The 12,364-nt window shown below is 43.0% G+C and overlaps 1 protein-coding gene across 1 annotated transcript in view; it reads left to right on the top strand.

Moving 5' to 3' along the window:
* LOC145346371 (uncharacterized) overlaps window positions 1-12,364 on the top strand; it is a 186,621-nt gene that overhangs the window by 137,366 nt on the left and 36,891 nt on the right. The window contains exons 12-13 of the mRNA XM_080193530.1: window positions 5,767-5,860; window positions 6,335-6,405. Coding sequence (XP_080049656.1) covers window positions 5,767-5,860; window positions 6,335-6,405 — 165 coding nt within the window. The remainder of the gene's footprint in view (window positions 1-5,766; window positions 5,861-6,334; window positions 6,406-12,364) is intronic.

Here is a 12,364-nt window from a genome sequence, read left to right as displayed (position 1 = left end):
TCTGCACTGTCGCCTGCTGCAGTTTTTCACCATGTATGTAATAGTCCTTCCTACCATTATTCCTACCAAAGTGGACAACTTCACACTTGCCAACATTAAATTCCATTTGCTAGTTCCTGGCCCATTCGCCCAGCCTATCTAGATCCTTCTGCAGACTTTCCACACCCTCCGCACAATTTGCCGTTCCACCAATCTTGGTGTCACCAGCAAATTTCGACACCATACACTTGGTTCCCTCCTCCAGATCATCTATATAAATGGTAAATAGCTGAGGCCCCAGCACCGACCCCTGGGGCACTCCACTAGTCACCAACCGCCAATCCGAATAGCACCCCTTGACCCCCACTCTCTGCCTCCTATTTGACAGCCAATCCCCTATCCACACAGGCAAAAGGCAGGGAATTATAGGCCGGTTAGTTTAACGTCTGTGGTAGGTAAAATGTTAGAATCTGTCATTAAGGAGGAAATTGCGAGGCATCTTGAAGGGAATTGCTTGATAGAGCAGACGCAGCACGGTTTCATTAAAGGGAAATCGTGTCTGACAAATTTACTGGAGTTCCATGAGGATGTGTCTAGGGCGGTGGATAGAGGAGAGCCGGTGGATGTGGTCTTTCTCGATTTTCAGAAGGCGTTTGACAAAGTACCTCACAAGAGGTTATTGCAGAAGGTCGAGGGACATGGAGTTGGGGGTAGGGTGTTAGCGTGGATAGAGGATTGGTTGTCAAATAGGAGGCAGAGAGTGGGGGTCAACGGGTGCTATTCGGATTGGCGGATGGTGACTAGTGGAGTGCCCCAGGGGTCGGTGCTGGGGCCTCAGCTTTTTACCATTTATATAGATGATCTGGAGGAGGGAACCGAGTGTAGGGTGTCAAAATTTGCTGATGACACCAAGATTGGGGGAACGGCAAATTGTGCGGAGGGTGTGGAGAGTCTGCAGAAGGATCTAGATAGGCTGGGCAAATGGGCCAGGAAATGGCAAATGGAATTTAATGTTGGCAAGTGTGAGGTGGTCCACTTTGGTAGGAATAATGGTAGGAAGGATTATTACTTACGTGGCAAAAAACTGCAGCAGGCGACGGTGCAGAGGGACCTCGGGGTCCTTGTGCATGAGTCGCAAAAACCCAGCTTGCAGGTGCAGCAGGTGGTCAGGAAGGCGAATGGGATGCTGGCCTTCATAGCGCGGGGGATTGAATATAAAAGTAGGGAGGTCTTGCTGCAGCTGTATAGGGCATTGGTGAGGCCGCAGCTGGAGTACTGTGTGCAGTTTTGGGCGCCGCACCTGCGCAAAGATATTTTGGCCTTGGAGGGAGTGCAGAGGAAGTTTACTAGGCTGATACCGGAGTTGAGGGGGTTGAGCTATGAGGAGAGGCTGAATAAACTAGGCTTGTACTCGTTAGAGTTTAGAAGAATGAGAGGAGATCTCATTGAGACGTATAAGATGATGAACGGGATGGATAGGATAGAGGTGGAGAGACTCTTCCCGCTCAAAAAAGACAGTAGGACTAGGGGGCACAGCCTCAAGATAAAGGGGGGGGGGGGTGCGGTTTAGAACGGAGTTGAGGAGGAACTTCTTCACTCAAAGGGTGGTGAATCTCTGGAATTCTCTGCCCGTTGAAGTGGTGGAGGCTGCCTCGCTAAATATTTTTAAGACGCGGGTTGATGGGTTTTTGATAAGAGAGGGGATTAAGGGTTATGGGGAGAGGGCGGGAAAGTGGAACTGAGCCACGACAGATCAGCCATGATCTTATTGAATGGCGGGGCAGGCTCGAAGGGCTAGATGGCCTACTCCTGCTCCTATTTCTTATGTTCTTATGTTCTAACACCCTACCCGCAACTCCATGCTCCCTGATCTTCTGTAATAACCTCTTGTGCGGCACCTTATCAAACGCCTTCTGAAAATCAAGAAACACCACATCCACTGGCTCTCCTCTATCCACCACCCTAGACACATCCTCATAGAACTCCAATAAATTCGTCAGACACGACTTCCCCTTAACGAAACCATGCTGTGCCTGCTCTATCAAACAATTCTCCTCAAGATGCCTCGCTATTTTCTCCTTGATCACGGATTCTAACATTTTACCTACAACAGACGTTAAACTAACTGGCCTATAATTCCCTACCTTTTGCCTGCCACCCTTCTTAAACAATGGCGTAACATTAGCCATTTTCCAATCTTCCGGCACTTCCCCGGAATCCAGTGACATTTGGAAAATAATCACCAAGGCATCCACTATCACCTCCGCCATTTCTTTCAGAACCCTTGGATGCATTCCGTCCGGTCCTGGGGACTTGTCCACAATCAGTCCCTCCAGTCTGTCGAGCACTACCTCTCTAGTAACAATAATGTCATTCAGGCCCTCCACTCCTACCATCTTTCCTTCGCTAACACCCGGCAAATTATTCACGTCCTCCTCCATGAAGACCGAAACAAAAAAGTTATTCAAGGCCTCAGCCATTTCCCCATCCCCTACCACTAAGTCCCCCCTCTCATCCTCCAAGTGTCCAACGTTCACCCTAGTCAGCCTCTTCCTTTTTATATATTTATAAAAACTCTTACTATCCTTTTTTATATTAAGCGCTAGCTCAGCTTCATAGTTTATCCTACCCTTCTTTATCAACTTCTTTGTCATTCTTTGTTGATATTTAAACCTCTCCCAATCCTCTCCTCGCCCACTACTCTTAGCTACTCTAAACACATCCGCTTTTAATTTAACACTTTCCTTTACCTCTTTCGTTATTCACGGCTGATTATCTCTCCTCCTACGAGCCTTTTTAACCATCGGAATAAATTTCTGCTGAGCACCAAGAAAGATCTCCTTAAAGATCCTCCACTGTTCCTCAGCAGACCTACCTTCCAATGCGCTCCCCCAGTCAACATTCGCCAATTCCTCTCTCAACCTATCATACTTCCCTCTGTTCAAACAAAGGACACATGTCCGGGAACCTACTTTCCCCTCCTCCATCTGCATCAGAAACTCCACCATACAATGATCACTCTTCCCAAGAGGATCCTTCACCACAAGGTCCCTAATTCTACCCGCCTCATTACATAACACCAGATCCAAGATAGCTCGCTCCCTCGTCAGCTCCAACACACACTGTTCAAGGAAACTATCCCGGCAGCATTCCAAGAACTCCTCCTCAAGCCCACCGCGTCCAACGTGGGTTGACCAATCAATATGTAAATTGAAATCCGCCATAATTATCGCCGTTCCATTCCTGCACGCCGCATTTATTTGCGCGTTAACAGCCCGCCCCACCTCCAGATTTTTATTTGGGGGCCTATAGATGACACCCACCAGTGTCTTCCTCCCTTTGCTGTTCCTAATCTCCACCCACAACGATTCCACTTTCTGCTCCTTGGCTCAAATATCATCCCTTACTACCACCCTGATGCTATCCTTAATCAGTAGAGCTACGCACCCCCCCCGCCCTTTTTCCTCCCGCCTATCCTTCCTAAGCACTTGATACCCCTGTACATTCAGCTCCCAGTCCCTGTCACCTTGCAGCCACATCTCTGTAATGGCCACCAGATCATATCCATTTGTGCTGATCTGCGCCACCAGCTCATTCACTTTATTCCAAATGCTTCGTGCGTTCAGATAAAGTGCCTTCATCCCAGCCTTCACCTGTACCCTATTTGCCGGAACGCCACCAACCTTACTCACGCCCCCTACTCCCTTTATTATTATAGCACCCATGACTAAGTGCAACATGTCTGACCACAACCCTCCAGATTATAATCCAAGCCTTCTGCACATGCAGCACCACTGCCTATCAACTTCATCAACTTTGGGATCCACCAAGCAATTCTACAAACTCAAACAGAGGAAGCAGATATTAATCAACAAGTAACCAACAAGTTGTTGATGAGCCCTTTCTTTAGCTCTGATGGGTGATCCTTCCTGCTTCTGAACATACATTCAGGTGGTTGACATTGTTTGCTGATATTGATATCCATTTTATTTTCCCAAGTTCTATTCTTAACTCCTCAAAATTCACTTTTCTACAAATCGTTACCTCGACTTATGTCAAGCTCATACTTCCTCAATTATTATATAAAAGCATTTAATGTTACGATCGCAATTGCCTAAATGTTCCCTAACTTTTACTTATCTGGTGTGGTTCATTCTCCATTATTAGATTCAAACCTGTTGTGTTAGAAGGGAGTCCTGTACACATTATAGGAACTCCATTCCATTTTTTGCCTACCTCTTCTTATCAATTAATTTTGTGCTCGGTGAAAGTCCCCATGATTATTATTCTCTATTTTGACTTTTTCCTATTGTGTTCATAGAATCATAGAATCCCTCCAGTGCACAGGAAGGCCATTTGGCCCTTTAAGTCTGCACCAACTCTCCAACATCTTACCCAGGCCCTAACCCCATGTATTTATCCTATTAATCCTTCTAAACTACATTTCTTGGGCCACTAAGGGGCAATTTATTATAGCCAATCCACTTATCTTGCATATGGGAAAAAAAACCAGAGCACCCAGAGGAAACCTACACATACACAAGGAAAACATGCAAACTTCACACAGACATCCAAGGCTGGAATTGAACCGGGTCCTTGGTGCAGTGAAACAGCAGTGCTAAGCACTGTGCCACTGTGCTGCTTATTGGCATATTTATTCCTCCACTTCCTTTCTGTTAATAGGTGATATGTAGAGTACACTGACCAGGTGCTGATTTGTTTTAATTTCCCATTTTTTTTTAATTGAAAGTCCAGCAGAGTTAAATCCCTTGACAGCTTTGACATTTCGAGTGAGCTTTGACAGTTCCAATGAGTTTATACACTTTTTGCCAACAATCATGTCTACTTTTAACAATCATGAAGGCACATGACCTACCCCAAAGGGTGCCTTGCCCCTCTCAAGGGACACCCTATCTCTCTGAAATGTGTCCCGGGATCATATCCAAAGGGGTACCTTACCTCTACAATTCACAATGTTCAGACTTGCTCCTAGTCAGTCTGCACATTTTGGTTTCCCACACCTACCAAAATAATGCATGAGTGAAGTCGCTATGTATTTATATTGGTAGCTGCCTCTATGACCTACAGATGTGTGATTTGTAAACCTTATCCATTCCCATCACCACTTCCTCCCCACCCAAAAATGATCTCGTTAGGACTTCTGGATTCTGGCCTGTTCTGGCATTTTTACATAGATGCAGATCAGGTTTCAGGCCTTGGTCTGTATTTATTTATAGGTAAGTGCCTTTTCGACTATTCTAGTATCTTATTTGTTTGTGGGGTTTTTTTTACACGATAACTTGAACTATATGCTTAAACACTGAACATAATGTTGAATCCTTGCTACCTTACACAAAACACTACGTATTAAAGGCAAAATAATGCACTTCTCCTCACTCTGCCCTAACTTCCTTTTCTCACAAATCCTAAATACCCACTCTGTTCATGGTCATCTGAATTAATGTTCCTATCTGTGATTAAGTTCTCTGCTGCAGCTACCTGCAGGATTTCCCTGAAATTATTTGTCCTTTTGTACTGTATGTGCTCAGAACTGGTGAGATTGATTGTTTTCACTTTTGTAATTTAATGCTATTCTTATAAAATAATAATAGTAAGAACATTTTGGTAACTGAAATGACATTTAGGCCTAAAGGTTCATTCATTAGATCAAAAGGAAAAGATTGGAGATGATGTAATTGATAGCTTCAGTGAAGACATGCTCCTGATTAAATCGTTATGATGCATTTAAAACGACTACAGTTTCAAAATCAGAATGTTGTTTCATAGCCATTTACAAGAAACTATTGAAATTCTGAGTCAAGAATTGAAGAAAGTGAGAGCTGAGTTAGAAGAGAAGAAAAATGATAGAGAACAAATACAGGTATGCACAGTAGATCCTATTTTCATTGTGTCATTTCCTTATATACAGTAATACTTGCAACTGTTTTGCAGTATTTCATTAACCTATGTGTTTCTTGTAATATGTTCAGTCCTGTTCAATTCATTGTCCAAAGCTGTGTGAGATATTTGTAATTCCAGTTATTTTTGACCTGACTAAACAGAGCTATCACTTAACCTATTGCAGTTGCAAGACATAGATGGTTCAGGACATTCCATTTTTCTCCAAGTACCTTTAACAAAACTTGTTGTTTGACAGTTCCAATGAGTTTATACAATTTTTGCCAACAATCATGTCTACTTCTAACAATCACAAAGGCACATGACCTACCCCCTGTTTGAGAAATAAATATAATTGAACTTCTGTAACTATTGTCTTTGTTTCCCCTGATATGCATAGCACTTGATAAACTATGGTCATCTGAAAATTCAATGCATACTACCTTCTATTGAATAGGCATTACAGAGTCATTCTGCCAATCAGCAGGTACTGCTCAATCAACTCCGAGGTCTTCTGGAAGATCAAGAGTAAGTAGCTCTATCATATCTGCAATTGAATATCTCCTACTGCATTTCAGTTTACATTTGAGATCCTTTTCATTGTATTCAATGAGTTTTAGCTTAATTTCTGTGTTGAGGAAACCGCTGACATGAAGCAGGAAAATTGTATTTAATATTTCTAAAATATTATTACAACAGATTCAATCAAAGTCAGAATATTTGGAAGTGATTACATCCTTTTCTTAGACTACAGCACCACAATCTCCGCCATAGGTAGGGCAAAGAAGCAGGCCTCAAATCCACTCCAGTAGAAATGGGGATCAAGCCCCAGTCAGATCCACAAAAGTTGTTCAGTCGAGAAGTGTTCATGTTGTTGTGGCAACATACACTTTTGCCTGAAGTTATGAATAGTGGTGGTGGAGGTTCCAGTTTCTTTCCATAACATTGCTGACCAGAAATCTCTCCTGATGTTAACATAATCATTTGTTGCAAGGATTTACAAGTTGATATTCAACCTCTTTGGCAGTATTATGAACACACCTTCCTTGGTGATCAGGTCCTAGGGTGGGATTTGAACACAGAGCTTCTGGCTTAGAGACAAGGATGCTACCACTGCAACTCAAAATCTGCTTCCCTCATACACTTTGAATAATAAGCTTGATTTCCAAGACTTTTGTGAAAATAACACTTTTATGTGTTCAAGGCTGTGAAATGAAACATTAGAAGATGGAAAATTGATGCATTTAAATTTAAAAATTCTAAAACTTTTACATGTGGCATTTATTGACTTCATAGAAGACATGAAAACTTTTTAAAATTCTAGGCAACATCAATATCTATGTTATGTAAATTATTATGTTATCTTTTGTAAAGGAAAAATCTTTCAGTGTAGCATTTTTTTAAAGTTCTGCCTTTCATTGTCTCATCCTTGGGCTGGAATTTTCAAGACTGTGAAAATAATCCAGATTGGGGTCATTCCAGGTCCTGACCTCACCGGTATCACGGTTACGCCTGTTGGGTAGATCTTCCTGGAAGTGGCAAATTAAGAAACTGCCTCTGGGAGCTTTGTCTAATTCTGGACAGTAACTTGATTCCAGCAACTATTGCATCCTGTGGATGTGGCCACTTTCAAAGTGTGAGTGCTGCTGAGGCTCTAACAATAGCAGTGGCACAGCGCAATGGAGATGCCTTCAGTTGGAGAGGAGCAGCTGTCATTGTAGCTAATACAGCAATTGCAGAGACACCAATCAATGTGAAGTGACTGCAACATTGCCTTCATCGGCCGTAGCATTAGGTTTAAAAATTGGCAAGTCATGTGGCAGCTTTATAGAACATTAATTAGGCCATACTTGGAATATAGGCTGTGTTTCTCCCAAAAAAGTTTGAAGTACTGAATTCGCGGGAAAACTGGTGCAAATCATGTCAGTTTGTTCAGTGCAACTTCACACTCAAATCTCCCACACTCTGTGCAATGCAGAGGTCCCAATCACGAACATAATTAAAAGCTCTGGGGCGTGGCCTATTCACACTGGGTGCTAACAATTCTGGGCTTCTGCGCATGCGCTGTGGCCCCTATCCATTGTCCTCCCAATCGCTGGCCAGCCCAACACCCCCACTGCCCGATCGCAGATCTCACAAGCATTCCCAGGCCAGCCTCAACCCTTCCCCCATCCCAGAGCACCCCAATCTCCAAACCCCAGCAGTGACGATCCATTATTCCCTGCTAGGCAAACCTCCCCACCAGCATGCCGGCACGCCCATCCCCAGGCTGTCCCCCTTCCCCAGGCTGAACCCCTTGGCACTGCCCATCACCCGATGACCGATGCACAATGCCAAAGTTCCCCATGGGCATAGACACTTTGCCCCATGGGCAGGGCTGGGGGCACAAGCTGGCACTGCCAGGTCATCCATGCCCAGGGGGCACCACCTGCGCCGCCCGATCCCTGGGGGCCCTTATTGCCCCTTCTTCACTCCAGCGGGGTCATCCTGCTAGTTCCCCGAAAGTGGGGAGCTAGTCGGAACACTGCTGGAGTGAAGTACTCCTGACGGGGTGGGAGATATTAGCAGGCCCGAAGAATTCAGTCTGGGCCCGCTAATCATATTAAAATAACATTAAAATAAGATGCAAAGTACATACCTGGTGTTCACGCCGGTTTCCAGCATGGGGAGATGCATGCGCGCCAGAAACACATTAGTGAATCCTGCAAATCGGCCAATGTGCGTTTCTCCCGGACCACCATATTAATTTTTTTAGTGCGGCGGGAGGGAAGAATTGCCCCCATAGTGTTCAATTCTAGTCGCCCCACTACCAGAAGGATGTGGAGGCTTTGGAGAGGGTCCTGAAAATATTTATCAGGATATTGTCTGGTATGGAGGACATTAATAATGAGGAGAGAATGGAGAAACTTAGTTTATTCTCACTGGAACAACAAAGGTTGAGGGCCAATTTTGCTCTGAAGGCCTTTTATTTTGATTTCCAAACTTATTTGATTCCTTCACCCATTGAATATGGAATAATGGTCAGCCCATGATGTATTATCTTGAGGCACTTGTCAGGAAAGGCAACCAAAAAATTAACAGGGTCCAGTGTAAGCGTCAAAGTTCCTTCCCCTCTGCAATTCACCAACTTTATTGGAATTGATTTTTATTGACCTGTGCACACTTTTAAATTTCTGAGAAACAATGGGAATACTTAATGTCACTTCAACCCCTCAAAATTTAGAAATTATTGATCATCCTTCAACTTCCCATTAATGGGAATTTATGACCCAGGGTCTGTACTCAGTGAATCAGTAGCTGGTATGTATTGTTACCAATCTGATGCCCACCATTCAAAGTGAGTATTCCATCCCTCTCCCCAGTGGATGAGCCAAAGTCCAACTGGTTGAATTAATTTACTCTTTTGTTTGCAGAAGTCCATCACCATAAGTAAAAGAATTTGTACTAACATTAATAATATGTCACATTACTCAAAACCTCCCGAAGCAGTTTGCACCCACGGGACCATTTTCTGAAATAGATTTACTGTAAATGGACAAGCGTGGAAACCATTTTATAACAAGGTCATGTAAACAGCATGGAGACAAATAATGCTTCTTTTGATGAGCAAGAGATGTTGGCAACTCAGAGGATTCCTCCTCCTTCTTCAAATGGGATCCTTTATATCCTGGAGTGGGAAGTCAACTCACAGTGGAAAATTAATTCACTTCTAGCAGCATTTCATAGACTTGGATCAATTTGCTAAGAGTCAGCAATGCTGCAAACTGGCAGCAACAAGCAGCAGAAAGCATTAGTGGAAGTGGTTTATAAGTTCCCTACTAGTTGTAGTGTCAGACAGTGTATTAATCAGGAAATTAGAGGTGTATGTATCAATGGAGAGATGGTAGTGTAATGTTGTAATGCCACTGGGCTAGTAATTCAGGGACCCAGGTAATACACTGGAGAGGTGTGTTCAAATCTCACCAATGTAGATGGTGGATTTTGAATTCAATTGATAGATCTGGAATAAAAAGATAGTAACAGTAAGAATGATAAATATCATTGACTGTTGTTAAAACACATCTGGTTCACTAATGTCCTTGCAAGTAGAAGATCTTAACTGCCTTCTAAAATGACCTTGCAAGCCATTCAATTCAAGAGCAGTTAGCAGGTGGGAAACAAATGCTGGACTTGCCAGCAATGCCTGCATCCCATGAAAGAATAAAAATATACAATGGTAATACAGCTATCATGAAGGATTTTAATTTCCGTATAGGTTGAGCAAGCCATATTAACAGTAATACTATGGAGGAAAAGTTCACAGAAGGTATTCAAGACAGTTTTCTGGATCAGTATGACAAGAAATCAACTGGAGAACCTGCAGTTTCAGATATAGTGTTATGCAACAAGATAGGATTAATAATCTTGTAGTAAAGGACCTCTGGGAAAGAATGATTATACTACGATAGAATATCATACTGATCTTGAGAGTGAATTACTAAGCATGAAACTAGTGTCTTAACTCTGAACAAACTGAAGATATGTAGCCAAAAGAGAAAATCTCAGCAGGTCTGGCAACAGAAAAGAACTGGCATTTCGAGTCCAGATGACTCTTTGTTAAAGCTAAAAGGCGTAGAAAGTGGGACGTATTTATACTGCAGGATGAGGGAATGAATGATGACTCATTGCCACAAAGCCAAGTGAAAAGACTGTCAATGGGAGTCCATAAAGAGAACAGAAGGTGTGAATGGCCAAATGGCAGAGAAGCTGAAATCAGAGGGTGAGCTGTGACAGATAAAGATGTGGAGGGAAGGGGGGAATGGGTGGGAGAAGTAAAATTGAGAAAAAGAGGGAAAAGGGAAGCAAAGAGGGAGAAAAGGGGGAACAAAATAGGGGAAAAGAATGGGGGGAAGAAAAATAAAGAAAGAAAATAAAGAAGTAAAAGGCAGACAACAGTTAAAAAATTAAATGAAATGAAAACAAAGGGGTTAAGGTGTGGTAGAGCTAATCATCTAAAGTTGTTGAATTCAATGTTGAGATTGGAAGGCCTAGCCAGAAGATAAGATGCTGTTCCTCCAGTTTGTGTTGAGCTTCAGTGAAACATTGCAGCAAGCGAAGGACAGACGTGTGTTAGAATGGCAAGCAACGTGAAGGTCAGGGTCCTGATTGCACACAGACCAAAGGCACTCAGCAAAGCTAAGCTGATGGCATGAAGAGCAAGTTAGCTGAGGTAGCTTGGGAAACTACACTTGAGAGATGTGATGATAGATAAGCAGTAGCAAGCATTAAATAATGCAACTAAAGTACATTCCCTCAAGGAAATAACACCGTTGGAAAAAATGGTCCAATTGTGGCGAATGGGAGAAATGAAAAATATGGGGGTAATAATGAATTAGAGGAAGGGGTTTATAATATTCCCATAAAAGTATTAAACCACAGCAATGGAAGGATTTTGGAAACCATGAAGGTTGGCCAAGAACTTGATAAAGGGAGTAATAAAAAATATGATATTAAACTAACAAAAGACGTAAAAGATTGTTAATGCTTTAATAGATATGTAAAGGAACAAATTAGCAAAAGTAAACACGGGTCCCTTAAATTCATCGATGGGAAATGGCAGACGCATTAAAGAAATACTTTCCACCTTTCTTGGTGATAGGCAGCAAAATAAAAATTCCAGAAATAAAGAAGAACCAAAATGCAGTGAGAAAGATAAATTAACATAAGGTACCATAGATCATTAAATGTAAATCTACCTCTGAAGCCACCAAAAGTCATTCCTAAAATAGGGGTGTGAGAGTAAGTGCATGTGTATGAAAGAGAAGAATGTGTGCATGAAAGAGTGAGAGAGTTGAATGTGTGTGGGAGTGAGAGATTGTGTGTGTGCGTGTGGGACTGAGATTGAGTAGTGCGTGTGGGAGTGAGATTGAGTAGTGCGCTTGTGTGTGTGGGAGTGAGAGATTGAGTATGTGCGTGTGTGTGTGTGTGTGTGTGTGTGTGTGTGTGTGTGTGTGGGAGTGAGGGATTGAGTATGTGCGTGTGTGTGTGGGGGAGTGAGAGATTGAGTATGTGCGTGTGTGTGTGTGTGTGGGAGTGAGGGATTGAGTATGTGCGTGTGTGTGTGTGGGAGTGAGAGATTGAGTATGTGCGTGTGTGTGGGAGTGACAGATTGAGTATGTGCATGGGAGTGAGAGATTGAGTATGTGTGTGTGGGAGTGAGAGATTGAGTATGTGTGTGTGGGAGTGAGAGATTGAGTATGTGTGTGTGGGAGTGAGAGATTGAGTATGTGTGTGTGGGAGTGAGAGATTGAGTATGTGTGTGTGGGAGTGAGAGATTGAGTATGTGTGTGTGGGAGTGAGAGATTGAGTATGTGTGTGTGTGTGTGTGGGAGTGAGAGATTGAGTATGTGTGTGTAGGAGTGAGAGATTGAGTATGTGTGTGTGGGAGTGAGAGATTGAGTATGTGTGTGTGGGAGTGAGAGATTGAGTATGTGTGTGTGGGAGTGAG

The sequence above is a fragment of the Carcharhinus amblyrhynchos genome, chromosome 8 (assembly GCF_965287045.1).
Source record: "Carcharhinus amblyrhynchos chromosome 8, sCarAmb.v2.hapA, whole genome shotgun sequence".
Taxonomy (NCBI): Eukaryota; Metazoa; Chordata; class Chondrichthyes; order Carcharhiniformes; family Carcharhinidae; genus Carcharhinus; species Carcharhinus amblyrhynchos.
Note: the sequence above shows the minus strand (reverse complement) of the source record. Positions and strands in the feature narration are given on the sequence as shown.